The sequence below is a fragment of the Akanthomyces muscarius genome, chromosome 5 (assembly GCF_028009165.1).
Source record: "Akanthomyces muscarius strain Ve6 chromosome 5, whole genome shotgun sequence".
NCBI classification, from domain to species: Eukaryota; Fungi; Ascomycota; class Sordariomycetes; order Hypocreales; family Cordycipitaceae; genus Akanthomyces; species Akanthomyces muscarius.
The window spans coordinates 1,493,694-1,509,374 of NC_079245.1; the positions used below are offsets into that span (position 1 = coordinate 1,493,694).

Genomic DNA, 15,681 nt, shown 5'->3' on the forward strand with positions numbered 1-15,681 from the left:
AAAGTCACAATGTCAAGATTGGCAGCGCAAAGGGCAAGTGATGAAAGAGGTAGAAATAGCCTGGGTTGAAGGCTCGATGTTGAGAGCAGGGGAGAGCAGGTCAAGGGAAGAAATTAGGAAAGAGGGCAGAAGGGCTGCACAGAGGAAGACCTTGCTTGTTATGGTTTGCAAGCCTGAAAGCTCGGAGGCTTGTATGAACGCCGCCAGCGGCAAGGTCAAGTCGAGGAGACACAAGACCCGACAAAAGTTGGGCTGTTCAACGGTGTGGATTGGGTGATAACGCAGCCACCAACTGCCACAGGACCCCCTCCCCCAGTCTCCAGAGCGTGATGGCGGCAAGGGTGGGATGGAAGATGGGCCAATGAACCAGCTCAAGTCTTACCAGGCCTGCAGGCTTGCAGCAAGTTGCAGGCTGGCGTGGCTTTGGTGTGGTGGGCGACGAGTTTAGTGCGCGATAGCGGCCGCTCTAGCAAGGCGGGGTCATGATCAACTGTGTGTTCCGACTGGTCATGTCGCCTTTCTTGCCAGGCCTTGCTGCCAATACATCTCTGCTTCGCTCTAGCACTACACATAATTCCTAGACTAGATACTCTACCTTGGGCATCTGTCCGATACATGTGGTGACGTTGACGAACAGGCTCGCTTGCATAGCATGGCAAACGGGACAACGCATCTTTCTCTTCCGCCCTGTTGGCATTTCACTGCGCCCAGCTCTCACGCTTGTCTGGGAATGGCAACGAGTGCACAGACTTTACATGCAGATCTTCTAGGTGAAGAGCAGCAGACTGCAGGTGGGAAAGGTTCAAGACCCTAGGAGGTGTGTACCGCCGGTTTTCGAATGCCAGTGCATGGCTTGCGGGGGAACCCCAATTCTGGTGGTCGTGTGCCTCCAAAATCTACGCTCCCCCATGGATCCCTTGAAGCCCAAAGTCAACCATTTTGGTCGACGCAAGAAAATAACACACGGCAATTAAGGAGATGTGCTCTTATTCGGGAGAAGACCACCTGTGTTTTCAATATAGCCATCTCTCAATGCAGCTGTTGAATGACCATTTTGTCCTTGGGATAGGGTAGCGAACAGCGCACGGCACTGTGAGAAGTGGCGCCCACCCAACAATAAGGATAGCAGCAGGGCCTATGCACCACATTAGCGCTCAATGGCCGCTGGGTGCGACAACAAATAGCCTCAGGTAGGTAGCTCGTTGTCTCTTTTGATGGGCTCTACGGATACCTGCCCAGCATCCCTCTCAGTATTTCCCTGCTTGCAATTTTTGCTTCTTTTTTTCGCGAAGCAAGGTTAGGGATGGTCGAAATGGCACGACAAAATGGAAGGAAATCCGACATTGCAACTGTTCGTCGTTATGGTTTTCTATCCTTGCGGCTAGCCCAAACTATGATCCCGAGAAGCTGCAAACCCACCCCTCCTTGATTTTGATGGCTGCACTGGACCGACCACAACTTGGCTAGCCAGCTACCAGCATCATAGTTATGCCTCAGCTAGCAACAAGGTACTCCCAGTCAACCCTCTATCACAGACGTAGCAGACTACCTAGGTATCTATGCTATTTCCACGCCCGCCACCAACTCGTTTGTGTCACTGCAAACGATAACTGCCAAGTGGTAACCCCAGTTGCCTCACAGCAACAAAATAATCAGTCCACCAGCAGAGCTCAATGCCTAGACACACGGCAATAACTCACAAAGCCAAGAACCTTGCGTAGAATTGTTGTTCACCTTGGCATTTCGAATTGTGTCCTCGGCGGTTACCGTGCGACACTTCCCTGCGGGAGTGTCACGTGATTCCGCGACAACTGGTGTTACGCCTTCAAGCAAGTTTCACGTCCTCCAAGATCAACCGTGATTCTCTAGCTGCCTGCGCCTCCGCAGCTCGACCACAATCCGCATTCTGCGGTCAATTTGTCAAAAATGAAGTTTTACATAGGGTAAACCCCCCTTGCACCCAAATTACAGCATCCTGTCAATTAATTAACCTATGTAGGGACCTTCCTGTTCTCTTCCCCTACCCGAGAATTTACCCAGGTTTGTCAGCCCGCCTCACTATGCGCCGCCCCGTGTGCTGACATTATTTGTCATTTCTAGAGCAATATGCGTACGTCAAAGTCATGTCTGGCTCGTTATTTGCCCAATCCACTAACCTTAAGTCCAATTTACCAGATATATGTGTGATTTGAAAAGTATGCTCTCATCCTATGCTCCATCACAATACATTCGACTTCCAACCACCAAGCCGCCTCCCCGCCCCTTCCAAATCAGCCAGCTAACTATGTTGTTACAGAAACTCTCGATGCAGGAGGCCACTGTGTGCTGGAAATGCCCTCGGGAACGGGAAAGACAGTCTCCCTACTGTCTCTCATCGTAGCTTACCAACAATTTATGCCGGAGAAGAGGAAGCTCATCTACTGCTCTCGTCCGTATCAACTCCGGAGCAAATAATCAGACTACGACACTGACACATTGTTTGCAGGTACCATGTCCGAAATTGAAAAGGCTCTGATGGAGTTGGAAGCTTTGATGAAGTACCGCACTGAACAGCTGGGATACGAGGAGGATTTTCGGGGTCTTGGCCTAACAAGTCGAAAGAACTTGTGTCTTCATCCCTCTGTCAAGCGTGAAAAGAGTGGATCCGTGGTTGATGCTCGATGTCGAAGCTTGACAGCAGGTTTTGTCAAGGAAAAGAAGGAGCGCGGAGAGGACGTAGATCTGTGCGTCTATCATGATGTAGGCTTGTGTTCTGGCCTGGGTGTTCTGGCCTGGGTGTTTTGTCCTTCTCCGCTCACTATGATGACAGAATCTCGATTTGCTCGAACCACACAATCTTATTCCAAACGGTGTCTGGACATTTGATGGCATACTACGCTACGGAGAAGAGCACAAGCAATGCCCATACTTTACTGCGCGTCGCATGGTGCGTGTTTTAGCGCAATGGCTGATGATCCACATATACTAACTATACCTCTGTCCAGATGCAATACTGCAATGTTGTCATTTTCTCCTATCACTACCTCTTAGACCCCAAGATTGCAGAACGTGTCTCCAAAGACTTTTCCAAAGACTGCATTGTCGTCTTCGATGAAGCACACAACATCGACAACGTATGCATTGAATCACTGAGTACCGATATCACGGAAGAGTCGCTACGACGCGCGACGCGCGGAGCCCAAAACCTCAAGCAAAAGATTGCAGATATGCGCGAGACAGATCAAGAGCAGCTGCAAAATGAATATGAAAAGCTGGTTCAGGGTCTGCGAGAGGCTGATGAAGCTAGACAAGAAGATGCTTTTATGGCAAATCCAGGTATGATCCCGACACTTTCGAACCCTCCGCCCTCAACTAGCTAATGCCTAGGCATATTAGTGCTGCCCGAGGAACTCTTAAGAGAAGCAGTGCCCGGCAATATCCGTAGAGCAGAGCATTTCGTCTCTTTCCTGCAGCGATTCATCGAATATCTAAAGGCAGGTCTCAATGACACGGATTAGCATCGCATTCACTGACAAAAAGACAGACACGCATGAAAGTCCGCCAAGTCATTTCAGAGACGCCCCCGTCCTTTCTTGCGCATTTGAAAGAGCACACATTTATCGAAAAGAAGCCTCTAGGCTTCTGTGCAGAGCGTCTAACTTCGCTCGTCAGAACCCTCGAGCTCACCAGCATAGAGGATTACCAACCTCTCCAAGAAGTTGCGACATTCGCCACGCTTGTCGCAACTTATGAAAAAGGCTTCTTGTTGATTCTAGAACCGTACGAATCAGATACAGCTGAAGTTCCAAACCCAATCCTTCATTTTACTTGTCTGGATGCGGCAATCGCCATTCGACCAGTTTTTGATCGTTTTTATTCGGTCATCATTACCTCTGGAACCATTTCACCTCTGGAAATGTACCCGAAAATGCTCGATTTCTCCACAGTCATTCAAGAGTCATACAGCATGACCCTTGCCCGCCGCTCCTTCTTGCCAATGATTGTGACGAGAGGAAGCGATCAGGCGTCTATTTCAACCAGCTTTCAAGTTCGAAATGAGCCTAGTGTGGTGCGGAATTATGGAAATCTGCTTACAGAATTCGCCAAGATTACACCAGATGGGTTGGTTGTCTTCTTCCCCTCATACCTCTACATGGAATCCATCATCAGCATGTGGCAGGGAATGGGCATCCTTGATGAGGTTTGGAAGTACAAACTTATCTTGGTTGAGACGCCTGACGCACAAGAAACATCTCTGGCTTTGGAAACATACCGAACGGCTTGCTGTAATGGAAGAGGTGCCATTTTACTTTGTGTCGCTCGTGGCAAGGTTTCCGAGGGTATCGATTTCGATCATCAGTACGGTCGCACTGTCTTATGCATAGGGGTTCCTTTTCAGTACACGGAATCGCGAATCCTCAAGGCAAGACTGGAATTCCTGCGAGAAACATATCGCATCAAAGAGAACGATTTCTTGTCCTTTGACGCGATGCGACATGCTGCCCAATGCCTGGGGCGCGTCTTGCGAGGCAAAGACGACTACGGCATCATGGTGCTCGCCGACAGGCGGTTCCAAAAGAAGCGACCACAGCTGCCAAAGTGGATTAACCAGGGCCTGATGGATGTCGACGTCAACCTAAGCACGGACATGGCCGTCAGCAGCGCTCGGCGCTTCTTGAAGACAATGGCACAGCCTTTCCGCGCAAAAGAGCAAGAAGGCATCAGCACATGGGGCTACGAGGATCTGGAGCGCAAGGCCGCACTTGATCGTGAAGAGGCTCGCAAGGCAGAGGAGGCAGCTGCGATCAAAGCGGCGGAATTGGCCGCTATGCAAGGCACTAACAATGACTACGAATTCGATGACGAGGACTTGGATCAAGACATGATGGAGCTCGAGGGGTTTTAGGTCTACGGCCTCACCACGCAAAGGCATACGCATCTCTCACGAATATCGCTCACTCTATTGTGCCACTGCAACTTTTTTAACCCTGACGTTTTGGGAAGTGTATTCATAAATTAGCTACATCTATGTACAGAAGATAGATCAGGAATGGTATCTCTTTGCATCTCAAGATATATGCCAGCTGAAAAGGGGCCAGAGCATTAGTGAAAAACAATTGCCCGTAGAAATAGAACCAGTGAGATTCCAATCTTTCGCAACCACCATGTTACCTGCTGCTGCTCCGTTTCGTGTCCTTAACAGCTCTCATGGCTGGAAACGTGTGGCTACGGCCTGGTTTGCGGCCAATTTCCAGACACACCATGCGGATGAAATCTTGGTTTGTCCAATAGCTTGTGTGCGCGCTAAGCATGTTCAGGTACTGGATCTCAAGGGGCCCCCCAGATGACCGCAAGAACCAATCAAGTTGGCCGTTATCATTGAGAAGGTAGGCCTTCTTCTCGGCGATCTCTTCTCTTGTAAAATCGTGAATCTCTAGCTCTAGCTGCGAGGGCATGCGAGCTGTCGTCGGTCGTTCGGGTTCGACAGCAAGCGGGTCTGGCTCCGGCGTCAGGCCCGGAATTACCTTCCTAACAACATCCCGGACAGTGCTCATGAGCGAGGGCGTGACGCTGGGCACGTAGGCGACCTTGAGGCTCGAGGCATATGAGGGGTCAACTGCGCCGGTCAACAGATATGCAATTGGATCCTCTTTAGCCAAGATATTGTATACGTTATCCACAGCCAAACAGCCGAATGTCCCAGCCTCCCCGGCTACGTTTCTCGCAGCTGCATCACCATCATCCGCCCCTGGCTTTCGCCTGTCTCGGCGAGGAATCAGCGCACCTTTTTCCAGCAACAAAAAGAAGCCAGCCGGGCTACCAGCCAGGAAGAGGTTCGTGGTGTTGAACTCAAAGTGCTGATCATCTAGCGCTGTTGGCGTGGCGAGGTTCAATCTCGGGACACTGGTTGGCTGTCTCGATAAAATGTCGACCGTCATGACGCTACCCAGCGAGTGCGCGATCAGGTGAACTCTGCCTTTATCAGAAAACCCAGGATTGTTTCGACACCAGAGTCTGTAAACGCGATTGGCCTCGCGAACCAAAGCTGTGATCATCTTGCTCTTGTGGTGGGACATGTAGAACGGAATATCAAACATGACATCAGAAATCATACTTCGAACCGCAGGTATAGTAGTGGGCTCGATGTCTTTCAAATCAAAGGGTTCTACCATATCCTTGACCCCTTTCTGTGCCGCGTCCTCACTGTCAAAAGACAGCCCAACTCTCCAGTTCAGTGGCAATATCATCAAGCCATTCTGGTCGGCGCGGAGGACATTTTGGATTGTTGGGTTCCCAAGCTCAATGTTAACGGCTCGTCGGAAGCTATTGATAGCATGTGTGAAGTGATAACTTTCCACCCTCTCTGCGATTTTTTGACCAATGCCGTGGGCAACTAGAACAAGGTCTGTAATTTGCCCACGGTCCTTTTCAGCTGTGCAAGCCGGACATTCGGTTAGTATCTCTTCCTCTTGGTTGTCAACAGCAGGTACCTCCTCTGCTGCCACAGCGGCGGCATTCTTGGGACCGTGGTGCCTGTTCCAGGAACGTCTATCGAAGTCACGGACGACGGGTAGTCCCACAGTGATTCCTCGCATTATCTTTGCAACGGGGCGTCTACCATGATTTAAAGATGGCGCTAAGTTGGGCTTCAGTAGGAATGCCGTCTTGCAATCTCTATAGATGACTTGGTAGTTGGCAAAGGGACGATTAGGAAGCTCCTTCTCCATATTGAGCGAGTGTATGGATCCGTTGGCAGCAGCATCGCCCCGAAAACACCGTGCTGCGCAGAATAGATCAGATGAAATGACCGGCTCGGTGCCGTTGGGGGTGACTCCATTGAGCGGTTGGTAGTGCTTCGGCCATAGTTGATGTGAAACTTTCTCTTCGCCTGCGGCTCCGACTTCCAGAGCGCATTCCAATTCTTCCGTCCAGGTCGCTGTCCAAGGCTTCAATTCTTGATATCCAGCTTCTAACTGGTTGGCCACTGCTGCCGACACTGGCGACATCGTATCTCTGCTTACTTGTTAGGAAATTTGCTCCAGAAAGCTCAAGTCGAAGTCCGATCGGTACTTGCCTGTAAAACCATGTTGCTCTCATTACAACTGCAATATCGTTTATCGGTGACCAGTAAATTGGTTTCATCTGAAGAGCAGGTAGATCAACCATATGCAGTCTAGAGATTCCAACGGTGACATGTGCCGTTTTTGGCTCCATTAGTTTGGACTTGGTTGTGGGCGGGTGATTCGAGTCATGCGATTTGCTGGTTTCGTGTTCCTTCCGAGTAGGAGTTCGCGGCCGTGTCTGCAGACGCGGGCCTGGTGTGTCGTTCGGCGGAGATTGGGATTCACTCTGCTGTACCGAAGAAGCCACAGCGTCAGCCCCCAACCGTGGACTGTTAACCCTTGCAAAAGGGTTTCCTGTGATTCCGTCGTCCGGGACTGAGTTCCTCGGAGTTTCGGTCGTTTTGTTCGAACGGTCAGACAGCTGCGAATCAGAGCGTATGCGATTTTCGGGCTCCAATCCCGCCCAAGACAAACGATTGCTCTGGATGTTCCCGGCGCTGGTCATATTACCGGCACGAATATGCTTTGGCGTTGAAGGTCGCGCATGCGAGCCCGTACTGACGATTTTGGATTGGTTCCTAGAGGAGCCTGCCTGGAAGGGAATTGCGTGAGAACTTCCCTCATCGTCCCGGCCTAGCTGACGACGGAGTACCAATGCTGCTACGTCTTTGGCAACTGCCTCTGGACTAAACGCCGGATCAACTGCTCTCGCTAGTGAGCATGTTGTTGTCTTGAGCTGAATTTCAATCTCTTCCAGCAGCTCAGAACAGCATATTTCCTCTTGCGTCTCATGTGTTACGATTGTGGAGCGCACCGGACTGTCTTGGCCGCGCCTGACTCCGTCATGAAATTTTCCGTACTTTTGAGCAGCTCTTTGCACAAGGTCCTCGCGCGCCTCGGCATCTTGTTTGGCCATGGATCCATTCTTTGATTTTCCAGAACGCAGCGCCTCGTGGCGACTGCGGTTTTCGGAGGTGGACAGAGACAACCACACTTTTTCTAGAGCGTTGTTATCACCTCGGCCGAAGGGTCGCAGCAGCTCCTTGTATTTTCTAAAGTCCGTAGTAGCCGTATGCGAGCTCGCAGAGAGCGGATCGTCTATGGGTATCGATGAAGAGTAAAAGAATTGCGCCTTAAGCGGCGGCATGCCTCCGTCCCTCTCAGTAAGGCGAACGGGGGTCTGTCGGCATTTGGCATCGAAGGTATGCTCCACGAGCACCATTGCGCCCGAGGTCGATTTCGGTCAGCTACCGAGAAACCGACGGTGGTATCAGTGCTCCCATGTGTGGATGCTGGGGGCTTGAGTAGCAAGTGGACGTTCGCGGTCGTGGGAAGCTAGAAGTAGGGCAGGCATAATCGAGCTGCTCTACTTCGTAATAAGCTATCTGTCACTGTGTCGACCTCAGGCTGAGTGACGCGGTGCAGCGTCGGTGGGGCGCGCCTTATTTACTGGCACTGGGCACCCTCGCGTCTGTTAAGTAAGTTGGGGGGACGCTGAATCACTAGGTACCTACCTAAGGTAGTTCACAAACATGCCAGGTAGCCACCTTGGCAAATAAACACCTGGGAGTAGACACCGTAAAGACCTTCAGGTACCTAGGAAACTATGCAGGCAAGTATTTACAGTAGTTTCCTAAGAAGGTACCTACACTACTGTTTACCACCTGTAGGTAACGTCCAGCCTCAATGCAAGCACATCAAGCTGGGGGCCTCATAGCGTTGCGCACCAGGTCTATGTACAGTTACTGCGTGCCGCAATCCAACACTTGAAATGACGGTACAATTGTCGTGCCACAAAGTCAGAGAATCAAAGACATCTATAATGTGTAAAAGTTAAATTGTTGATTAATGACCGCTAGCTTGTCTTGTATTTAAATATTACATATAGCGCCATGTGCCTCAGCTAAGCCATCCCCTTTGCCAATGTCCAGAAACTTTCCATTTTTGCCCTGGATAAAGCATCGCGAGCCTCTGTGTCCGTTTCGCATACCTTGCTGCCCCATTTGCGGAAGCCGCGAGCCTTCTGCTCACCTTCAAACACCAGCGTACAACGATTCAGCGACATATCTTTAAGTTCGCCCTTTGCATCTTCTGCCAAAAGCCAGTCGCGCGTGGCGTTCTTGCCATCCTTGTCTCGAGATGGCGCATTTTCAGTCCAATCAATGCGATTGAGCATGAGTTTCTTGTATTTATTAATCGCCCAAGAGCCACCCTCGACAACCAGTAGGTTGAACTTTGGATGCATGATGCAGGTGCCAGTCAAAGAAAGCTGCTCTGCGTTGACACCAATTTTGTAGCGGTGCTGCCCGTTCGCCAAGCTGTTGATCTTCAAGACGAGGACGTGGATACCCTTTTCGGCATCCTTCTGCTGATTTGCGGCCAACTTGTCATTCTTTTGGTCTTTCGTCAATTTCCGGTCTTCGTTGGTATCAACGTGCTGCTGGTGGCGCTCGGCGATTTCTCTGTTCACACGTGCTTCGACTGCGGTGGGATCCTTCACGGCAACTATTGCAATGTTAGTGAATGGGCGCGAAACAACTTGGTACTTCGTAGACTTACCATCTCCAAGAACACGCATGAGGTTTCCCTTCTTTACTTTTGGGGGGGGCGCTGGCACTAAGCCAAGCCTGATCTTTGCTTGCATCTCCTTCCCTTCCGCCATTCGCCGCTGTCTTCTGATCTTGGCTTGCTCTTTGGACGTGAGATACATGGGCTTCGGTGCAGGAGCCAAGCGATCCTGGGGCGGCTCCAGCGCCACGGGGTGCTGGATATATTCCGTGATGATACTGTCTGAAGAGGCGATTTTCAGTTTGTCGGCATGTTCGATTGCATCATAAGAATTCCCATCTATAAGGCCCTCGTCCCACCATTCAACTAGAGGCGGTTCTTCAACTAGGAAGTTCTTTTCGGTATCCAAATCCTCGTCTATACCGGCCTTCCTTGTCTGTTCGGCGATGCGCTTCTTCATCGCCTCGAGCGCCTCTTGCCGCCGGAGGGCGTTGGCCTGTTGGATGTATTTGCCCTTTTGATTAAATACCAGGCGCTTAGGCTCGCGATCTCGGCTGCTAGACGGCTGCGCTGCCGCGGACTCGTCAATGTACGGATTGTGCTGGTTCGTACCAGAAGCTGCGCTGCCCTTGACTGTAGCTGCAGCAGGCCTCCCGGAACCGTAGGGTGTGCCCCTTCCGGGATTTGGTGAGTTCTTCTCCTTGCTTTGAGGCTTCCATGTTGCCAGGTCTTCTAGAGCTGGATGCAGGCCAACATTCAAGCCACCTTTCGCCTTGCTCGTCGCGGTCGCCGCTGCAACTCGAGCCTTCAACGCAGCCAAGCGATCTGATGCTGACTCTGGTTTCTGTATTCTGGCTGAAGAGTCATGTCGCGGACCAAGCCCCGATGGCTCCGCTTGGCGCTCCATGATTTGCTTCGCCGTGCGTAACAGCTGTCGAAATGAGCCCGTCGCTTTGTTGTTCGCGTCGACAGCAACAGGCTGTTCTCTGCGCCTTTCGAAGTATGCTCGACCTTATTATATGGATCGCATGCGCAAGCTCGAGATCGTTCGTCAATATGAGCAAAATTCGGGTGTGCGGATGGAGTGCAAACGTACTTGCGATTCGCTGTTCTGCATCGTCAAAAATTGTCTGTCGCGACCGTGCCTATGGTGGGTCTGGCAGGCTCCACTGCAAAAGGCGCCCAAGATCTGTCAGGTACCATTGGCAACATTGAGACATCAGCCGCTTTGGAAGGGAAAAGTAATGCTTCCTGGTATTCTCCTGTGGATATCACTCGTTCACATGCTGGACTTGATTATGAACAGAATAGCTGCGCCAAGTGGCGGTTTGCCCCCTCTCTGTGGGATGCTGAGGGCTTCCTAGGCACCCTCCCAGCCTCGGCCTACATGACAATTGTACTGAGGTATCACTGCCCTGTTTGTCTGGTTTGCGTTAAGTCCGCCAGTTCTAGTAGTGAGTGAGAGCATCCGACCTCAAGGCGGTCGAGGGTGTAATTTAGCTTTGTATTACCCCGCAGCGCGACGTAGCTGAGCAATCAAGCCGACCGAGACTATCCCCATAAATGCCGAGGAACCGGTCGGTCGAAAAGTGCAACAACAGTGCGTTTTCATGACTGCAGCATTTTGCTACGTGTTTTCTACACTACCACACGCAGAAATGGCTGCTCCAAAGATTACTGTATATCTTGATACTGTGAGCCCGTTTGCTTACTTGGCGTATTACCTCCTTCGCGTAGGTTCGCCACATGCCTGTCTGCGTCACACAGCAGCTCTGCTAATACCATCTCCAGCATGACGCGGCCTTCGAAAAATGCGAGATCACGTATGTGCCAATCCTCCTTGGAGGCTTGATGAATCTCTGTAAAAATGCTGCGCCAATCACCATCACAAGTAAGCCTTACGGTGCCTGCGCCACACTTTCTCTTCTCTACGTAAAGGCGTGTCTACTAAATAGCAGACGGCGACAGACAAGAAAGATTGGATCGACCAGAATCGACAGCTGTGGGCACGGACATTCAATGTACCGATCAAGGATGACTTCCCGCCCAACTTTCCGCCAAGAACACTTTCGGTGATGCGGCACCTTGTCGCGATTCAGGAATTGGACGGCAGCAGCCAGGCCCGGTTACTCCAGGCGTTCGACGCCATTTATGAGGGCTTTTGGCAACGGCACGATGCCACTTACAACCCGGAAGTTTTTATGCCGATTTTAAGCCGTGTCCTGGGAGAAGCTGATGCGGCAAAGGTCGCCGAGATGGCCGGCAAAGAATCCAAAGCAGTCTTGATCCAGAACACCGAGAGCGCGTTCAAAGATGGCGCCTTTGGCTTGCCCTGGATGGTCTGCACGAATAGTCAGGGTGAAAGGCAGTCGTTCTGGGGGGTAGATCATATATGCCAAGTCGCGAACTTTTTGGGACTGCAGCAGCCAGCTACGCCTGGATGGAAGGCCGCCTTGTGATGGCGGTCAGCGTCTCGCCGCAAGCAAGATAGCATCGAGATGAAATGCGATGGCAGTAGTGGCGTGAGTAAGGGCGAATGCTGCTATGTGCCGCATGTTGTACGATATCTGGACTGTCTTGTCGTACTACTCCTAGTCCTAATATAATCAAGCACTTCTAGTTTTCGCGGGTCATCCCTACAGTTCACGTGTGTACGCGTTCGCAAGCGCTGCGGCCAAATATCACGCAGGTTCGGGGGATGTGTTCTTGTTACGCGTTGTGGGGCCGCAGGCATCGGGCAGTAGCGTTACAAATTCGTGAGGGCACATAGATACATTTCGCGTTTACAAGTTGCACAAGGAAATGACCATTATGATGATTTCAATAAAAGTCCATTGCAGTCCTGCAGCTTTCACCGGCTGCCCGTGGCTTAATATACATCCCAACTGTAAAGCAAGTTCTCATAGTAACGCCATGATTAACCCCTAAAATCCATGATTTCCATCGTATCAAAGCAGTGTCATAATCTGTTCACCATATCCGAGCCAGGTTTAGTTGCGCTCACCGCGGAGGCGGCGGGCAAGCTGGATATCCTTAGGCTGGATGGTGACACGCTTGGCGTGAATGGCGCACAGGTTGGTGTCCTCGAAGAGGGAGACGAGGTAGGACTCGACGGACTCTTGGAGAGCACCGATGGCGGAGGACTGGAAGCGGAGGTCGCTCTTGAAGTCCTGGGCAATCTCGCGGACCTGATGTTTGTTAGTAATTGTGTTGTGTGTTGGAGCAATGATGAATGCTTACCAGACGCTGGAAGGGGAGCTTGCGGATCAGGAGCTCAGTGGACTTCTGGTAGCGACGAATCTCGCGGAGAGCGACGGTACCAGGCTTATAACGGTGAGGCTTCTTGACGCCACCGGTGGAGGGAGCGCTCTTGCGGGCAGCCTTGGAGGCAAGCTGCTTGCGAGGAGCCTTGCCACCAGTGGACTTTCTTGCGGTCTGCTTGGTGCGAGCCATTGTAGATGATGTTGAGAGTGTGTGTTGTGGGGGTGTGCTCAACAGTGGATGTCTGATGCAGGAGGAAAAGACCGGGAACTTCGGGGGCGGGGGGGAGCCTTTAATACTTCTGGCTAGCTGGCCACAACTGGGGCGGCTGATCTGAGGCGACGCGGTGTGGGGACCGTGCGCGACTGATCAGAATTAATTGGGTGCTCGAAAATGTGCTCTTTCTGCGTGCCTAAAAAAATAAGGACCATAAATAAATTGAGTGGGTAAGGCGCCATTGGCAAAAAATTTGACAACGCTTTCCTAATCAGGAAAGGTCTGGTACAAAACTCGCGTCAGAGGCCAGCAGTATTGCTGCAATAACCACTAAATATTGTTGTTTGCTGGTACCTAATCGTTGGCTCACGAACCTCACGCTATTGCTCCTGTAGCTCCTGCTTGCTCCGGCTTGTTTCCCTTCGTCATTTTTGTATTTTCCTGCCATGTGCCATTGTTATTATTTGCCGTTCCATGCGCCACTCGGCCGCCGGTGCGGGTCAGCGGTTGCCCACTCAATCTTTATTGCATGAGTGTTCTGCCCGATTCACGCTGGTCTGACTCTACCCAGTACATGCGGCTGTGGCAATGTGAGCCTTTGTTTTTAGCCTGGCTGCATTCATTGGCTGGGGTTTCCGTCGGCTTGTTTCTTTCAGCTGTGTTCCCTTGGATGCGCCTGTCAATTACTCGCAGGGTACTACGTAGTGTTGTGGCTCTTACTTTGTAAAATACCTCCACCTGCACGCGCTGCCTACCCTATATCTACTAGAAGGTGTGAGCTACAGTGCTTTCTCGTGTTTGTTTCTCGCTGGTTTCGGATACAATGGACAGTAATCTGATTTCTGCCTGGCACACGCTACTGTTGGTGGTGATGTTATTCTTCTTTTTCTGGTGTCTATCGTATGATTTGCAAAATGCTGTATTCGCAGCATCAGTGCTTTTGAGTATGTTCTAAACACAGCACTAAATACTGACAGTGTAACCTATGCGGCGGCATCATGTATAAGCAGAAACACATCCAGCAACTACGGAAATAATACAGCAACGATGTAAAAAAACGATATACCCTACGTACGGACTTTCCATCACAAGCATACATGACGTACATTCACACGACATCCGTGGATTCGATATGGCGAGATCGATCAAGTCGCCGTTGCTGCACAGAGCCGCCAGCCTAGCCTCGCTCCAGCACACCAGTAGGGCGATAAAACAGGCTGACAAGACGGTAGCGACTTCAGGAGGGGAATTGGACATAGGGCCAATCAAATAAACGTAAAAATATGTCACAGACCCACAGGGGCTCCATCTTCAGTGCCGATTTTTTGGTTGTTTATTTTCTGATGGCTGATGCGGAATCTGCCCCCCTCCCTAGCGCATTGCCCCTGTGTCGACGCGTCTTGTGTTCCAAATTGGCCAGCCGGAATTCTGTACCCCAACTGATCTGTGATCTGGCCCACCTGTACTTAAGCTGGCCAGCTGCCACCACTCTTCTCCATTCACGCTTTTGATCAACCGCCAACTTTGTGCAATTTATTTTCCCACCTCACACACACAACCCCCATACATCACAATGACTGGACGTAAGTCTCAACACCACGCCTGTCTATTGCGAGTCACCGGCACATTGCGCCGACTGCGACACGCAGGACATCATCCAACACCATACAGACAGACACAATACTAACATACCACAGGCGGCAAGGGTGGCAAGGGCCTCGGCAAGGGCGGTGCTAAACGTCACCGCAAGATTCTTCGTGACAACATCCAGGGCATCACCAAGCCCGCTATCCGACGTCTCGCTCGTCGTGGTGGTGTCAAGCGTATTTCCGCCATGATCTACGAGGAGACTCGCAACGTCCTGAAGACATTCCTCGAAGGTGTCATCCGTGACGCCGTCACATACACCGAGCACGCCAAGCGCAAGACTGTCACTTCCCTTGACGTTGTCTACGCCCTCAAGCGCCAAGGCCGTACTCTCTACGGTTTCGGTGGTTAAGCGTGTTGTGTATTTATTTCCTGCGAGTTTTGACCCATGCGCGGCATATTGCGCATGCGGGGTGTTTCATGATGATTACGGAATCGGTTCATGCTTTTGGGTGTTCTGTACCATAGGGGAAACGGTGGTTTACATTGGGGTAATGGGAAACAAGCCCAAGAGGCAACATTTTTGATCTACAAAACGACATGCATTGTGAATGGCGCTCGTTCGTATGTGTAAACATTGACGCGTCGCGTCGCGTCGCGTGCTGGCTCCTGCTCCGGGCCCAAACCAGAAGGCGATGGTGACGTGTATTTGTAGGTATGCAGTAGGCTCCGCATGCTGCCAGTGCTTGATTTGGCACCAGAGTAGCTCACAGTTGACGTGGACAAGTCCCCGAGAGCTTGCGAAGAAATTAGTAAGCTCCCAGTAACGTATTCAGACCCAGAAACTGTAACCGTTGTACAACGACAGGGCGTCCTACCCTCGAAGGGGTTGCCAACGGCAGGACATGGCTGTTAGTGACTAGGATGACTAATAGAGGGAGATACCGAGAAAGAAATATTGTCTACAAGACTACCGTTCCTCTTATCGAGGAAGCCAGCTGCACAACGCCATACCGGAGCCGGGCCTGTGATGCAGGGGCAAAGCAACGTAGCCCCCAGATTGTCA

The 15,681-nt window shown here is 51.2% G+C and overlaps 6 protein-coding genes across 7 annotated transcripts; 3 read left to right on the forward strand and 3 right to left on the reverse strand.

The window, feature by feature from the left end:
• Positions 1-1,926: 1,926 nt before the first annotated feature.
• Positions 1,927-4,885, forward strand: LMH87_009785 (uncharacterized protein; the record flags this gene model as incomplete). Its single annotated transcript, XM_056196841.1, has 10 exons — positions 1,927-1,943; positions 2,000-2,040; positions 2,101-2,110; positions 2,176-2,195; positions 2,297-2,428; positions 2,486-2,739; positions 2,810-2,926; positions 2,985-3,315; positions 3,376-3,473; positions 3,524-4,885. The coding sequence occupies 10 exons, from the start codon at positions 1,927-1,929 to the stop codon at positions 4,883-4,885; spliced, it is 2,382 nt and encodes a 793-aa protein (XP_056053948.1).
• Positions 4,886-5,147: 262 nt separating this feature from the next.
• LMH87_009786 (uncharacterized protein) lies at positions 5,148-8,265 on the reverse strand (the record flags this gene model as incomplete). Its single annotated transcript, XM_056196842.1, has 3 exons — positions 5,148-6,993; positions 7,055-7,281; positions 7,606-8,265. 3 exons carry the CDS (start codon positions 8,263-8,265, stop codon positions 5,148-5,150), a joined length of 2,733 nt encoding a protein of 910 aa, XP_056053949.1.
• A 681-nt stretch (positions 8,266-8,946) lies between these two features.
• Positions 8,947-10,458, reverse strand: LMH87_009787 (uncharacterized protein; the record flags this gene model as incomplete). Its single annotated transcript, XM_056196843.1, has 2 exons — positions 8,947-9,548; positions 9,603-10,458. The coding sequence occupies 2 exons, from the start codon at positions 10,456-10,458 to the stop codon at positions 8,947-8,949; spliced, it is 1,458 nt and encodes a 485-aa protein (XP_056053950.1).
• Positions 10,459-11,209: 751 nt separating this feature from the next.
• LMH87_009788 (uncharacterized protein) lies at positions 11,210-12,010 on the forward strand (the record flags this gene model as incomplete). 2 transcript variants are annotated; one of them, XM_056196844.1, is made up of 3 exons in its annotated part: positions 11,210-11,284; positions 11,343-11,442; positions 11,520-12,010. In XM_056196844.1, the coding sequence occupies 3 exons, from the start codon at positions 11,210-11,212 to the stop codon at positions 12,008-12,010; spliced, it is 666 nt and encodes a 221-aa protein (XP_056053951.1). The 2 variants fall into 2 exon arrangements, with proteins under 2 accessions (XP_056053951.1, XP_056053952.1); XM_056196845.1 differs by having other exon boundaries at positions 11,210-11,245.
• A 531-nt stretch (positions 12,011-12,541) lies between these two features.
• Positions 12,542-13,004, reverse strand: LMH87_009789 (uncharacterized protein; the record flags this gene model as incomplete). Its single annotated transcript, XM_056196846.1, has 2 exons — positions 12,542-12,739; positions 12,792-13,004. 2 exons carry the CDS (start codon positions 13,002-13,004, stop codon positions 12,542-12,544), a joined length of 411 nt encoding a protein of 136 aa, XP_056053953.1.
• Positions 13,005-14,601: 1,597 nt separating this feature from the next.
• LMH87_009790 (uncharacterized protein) lies at positions 14,602-15,027 on the forward strand (the record flags this gene model as incomplete). Its single annotated transcript, XM_056196847.1, has 2 exons — positions 14,602-14,611; positions 14,726-15,027. 2 exons carry the CDS (start codon positions 14,602-14,604, stop codon positions 15,025-15,027), a joined length of 312 nt encoding a protein of 103 aa, XP_056053954.1.
• Positions 15,028-15,681: the final 654 nt, after the last annotated feature.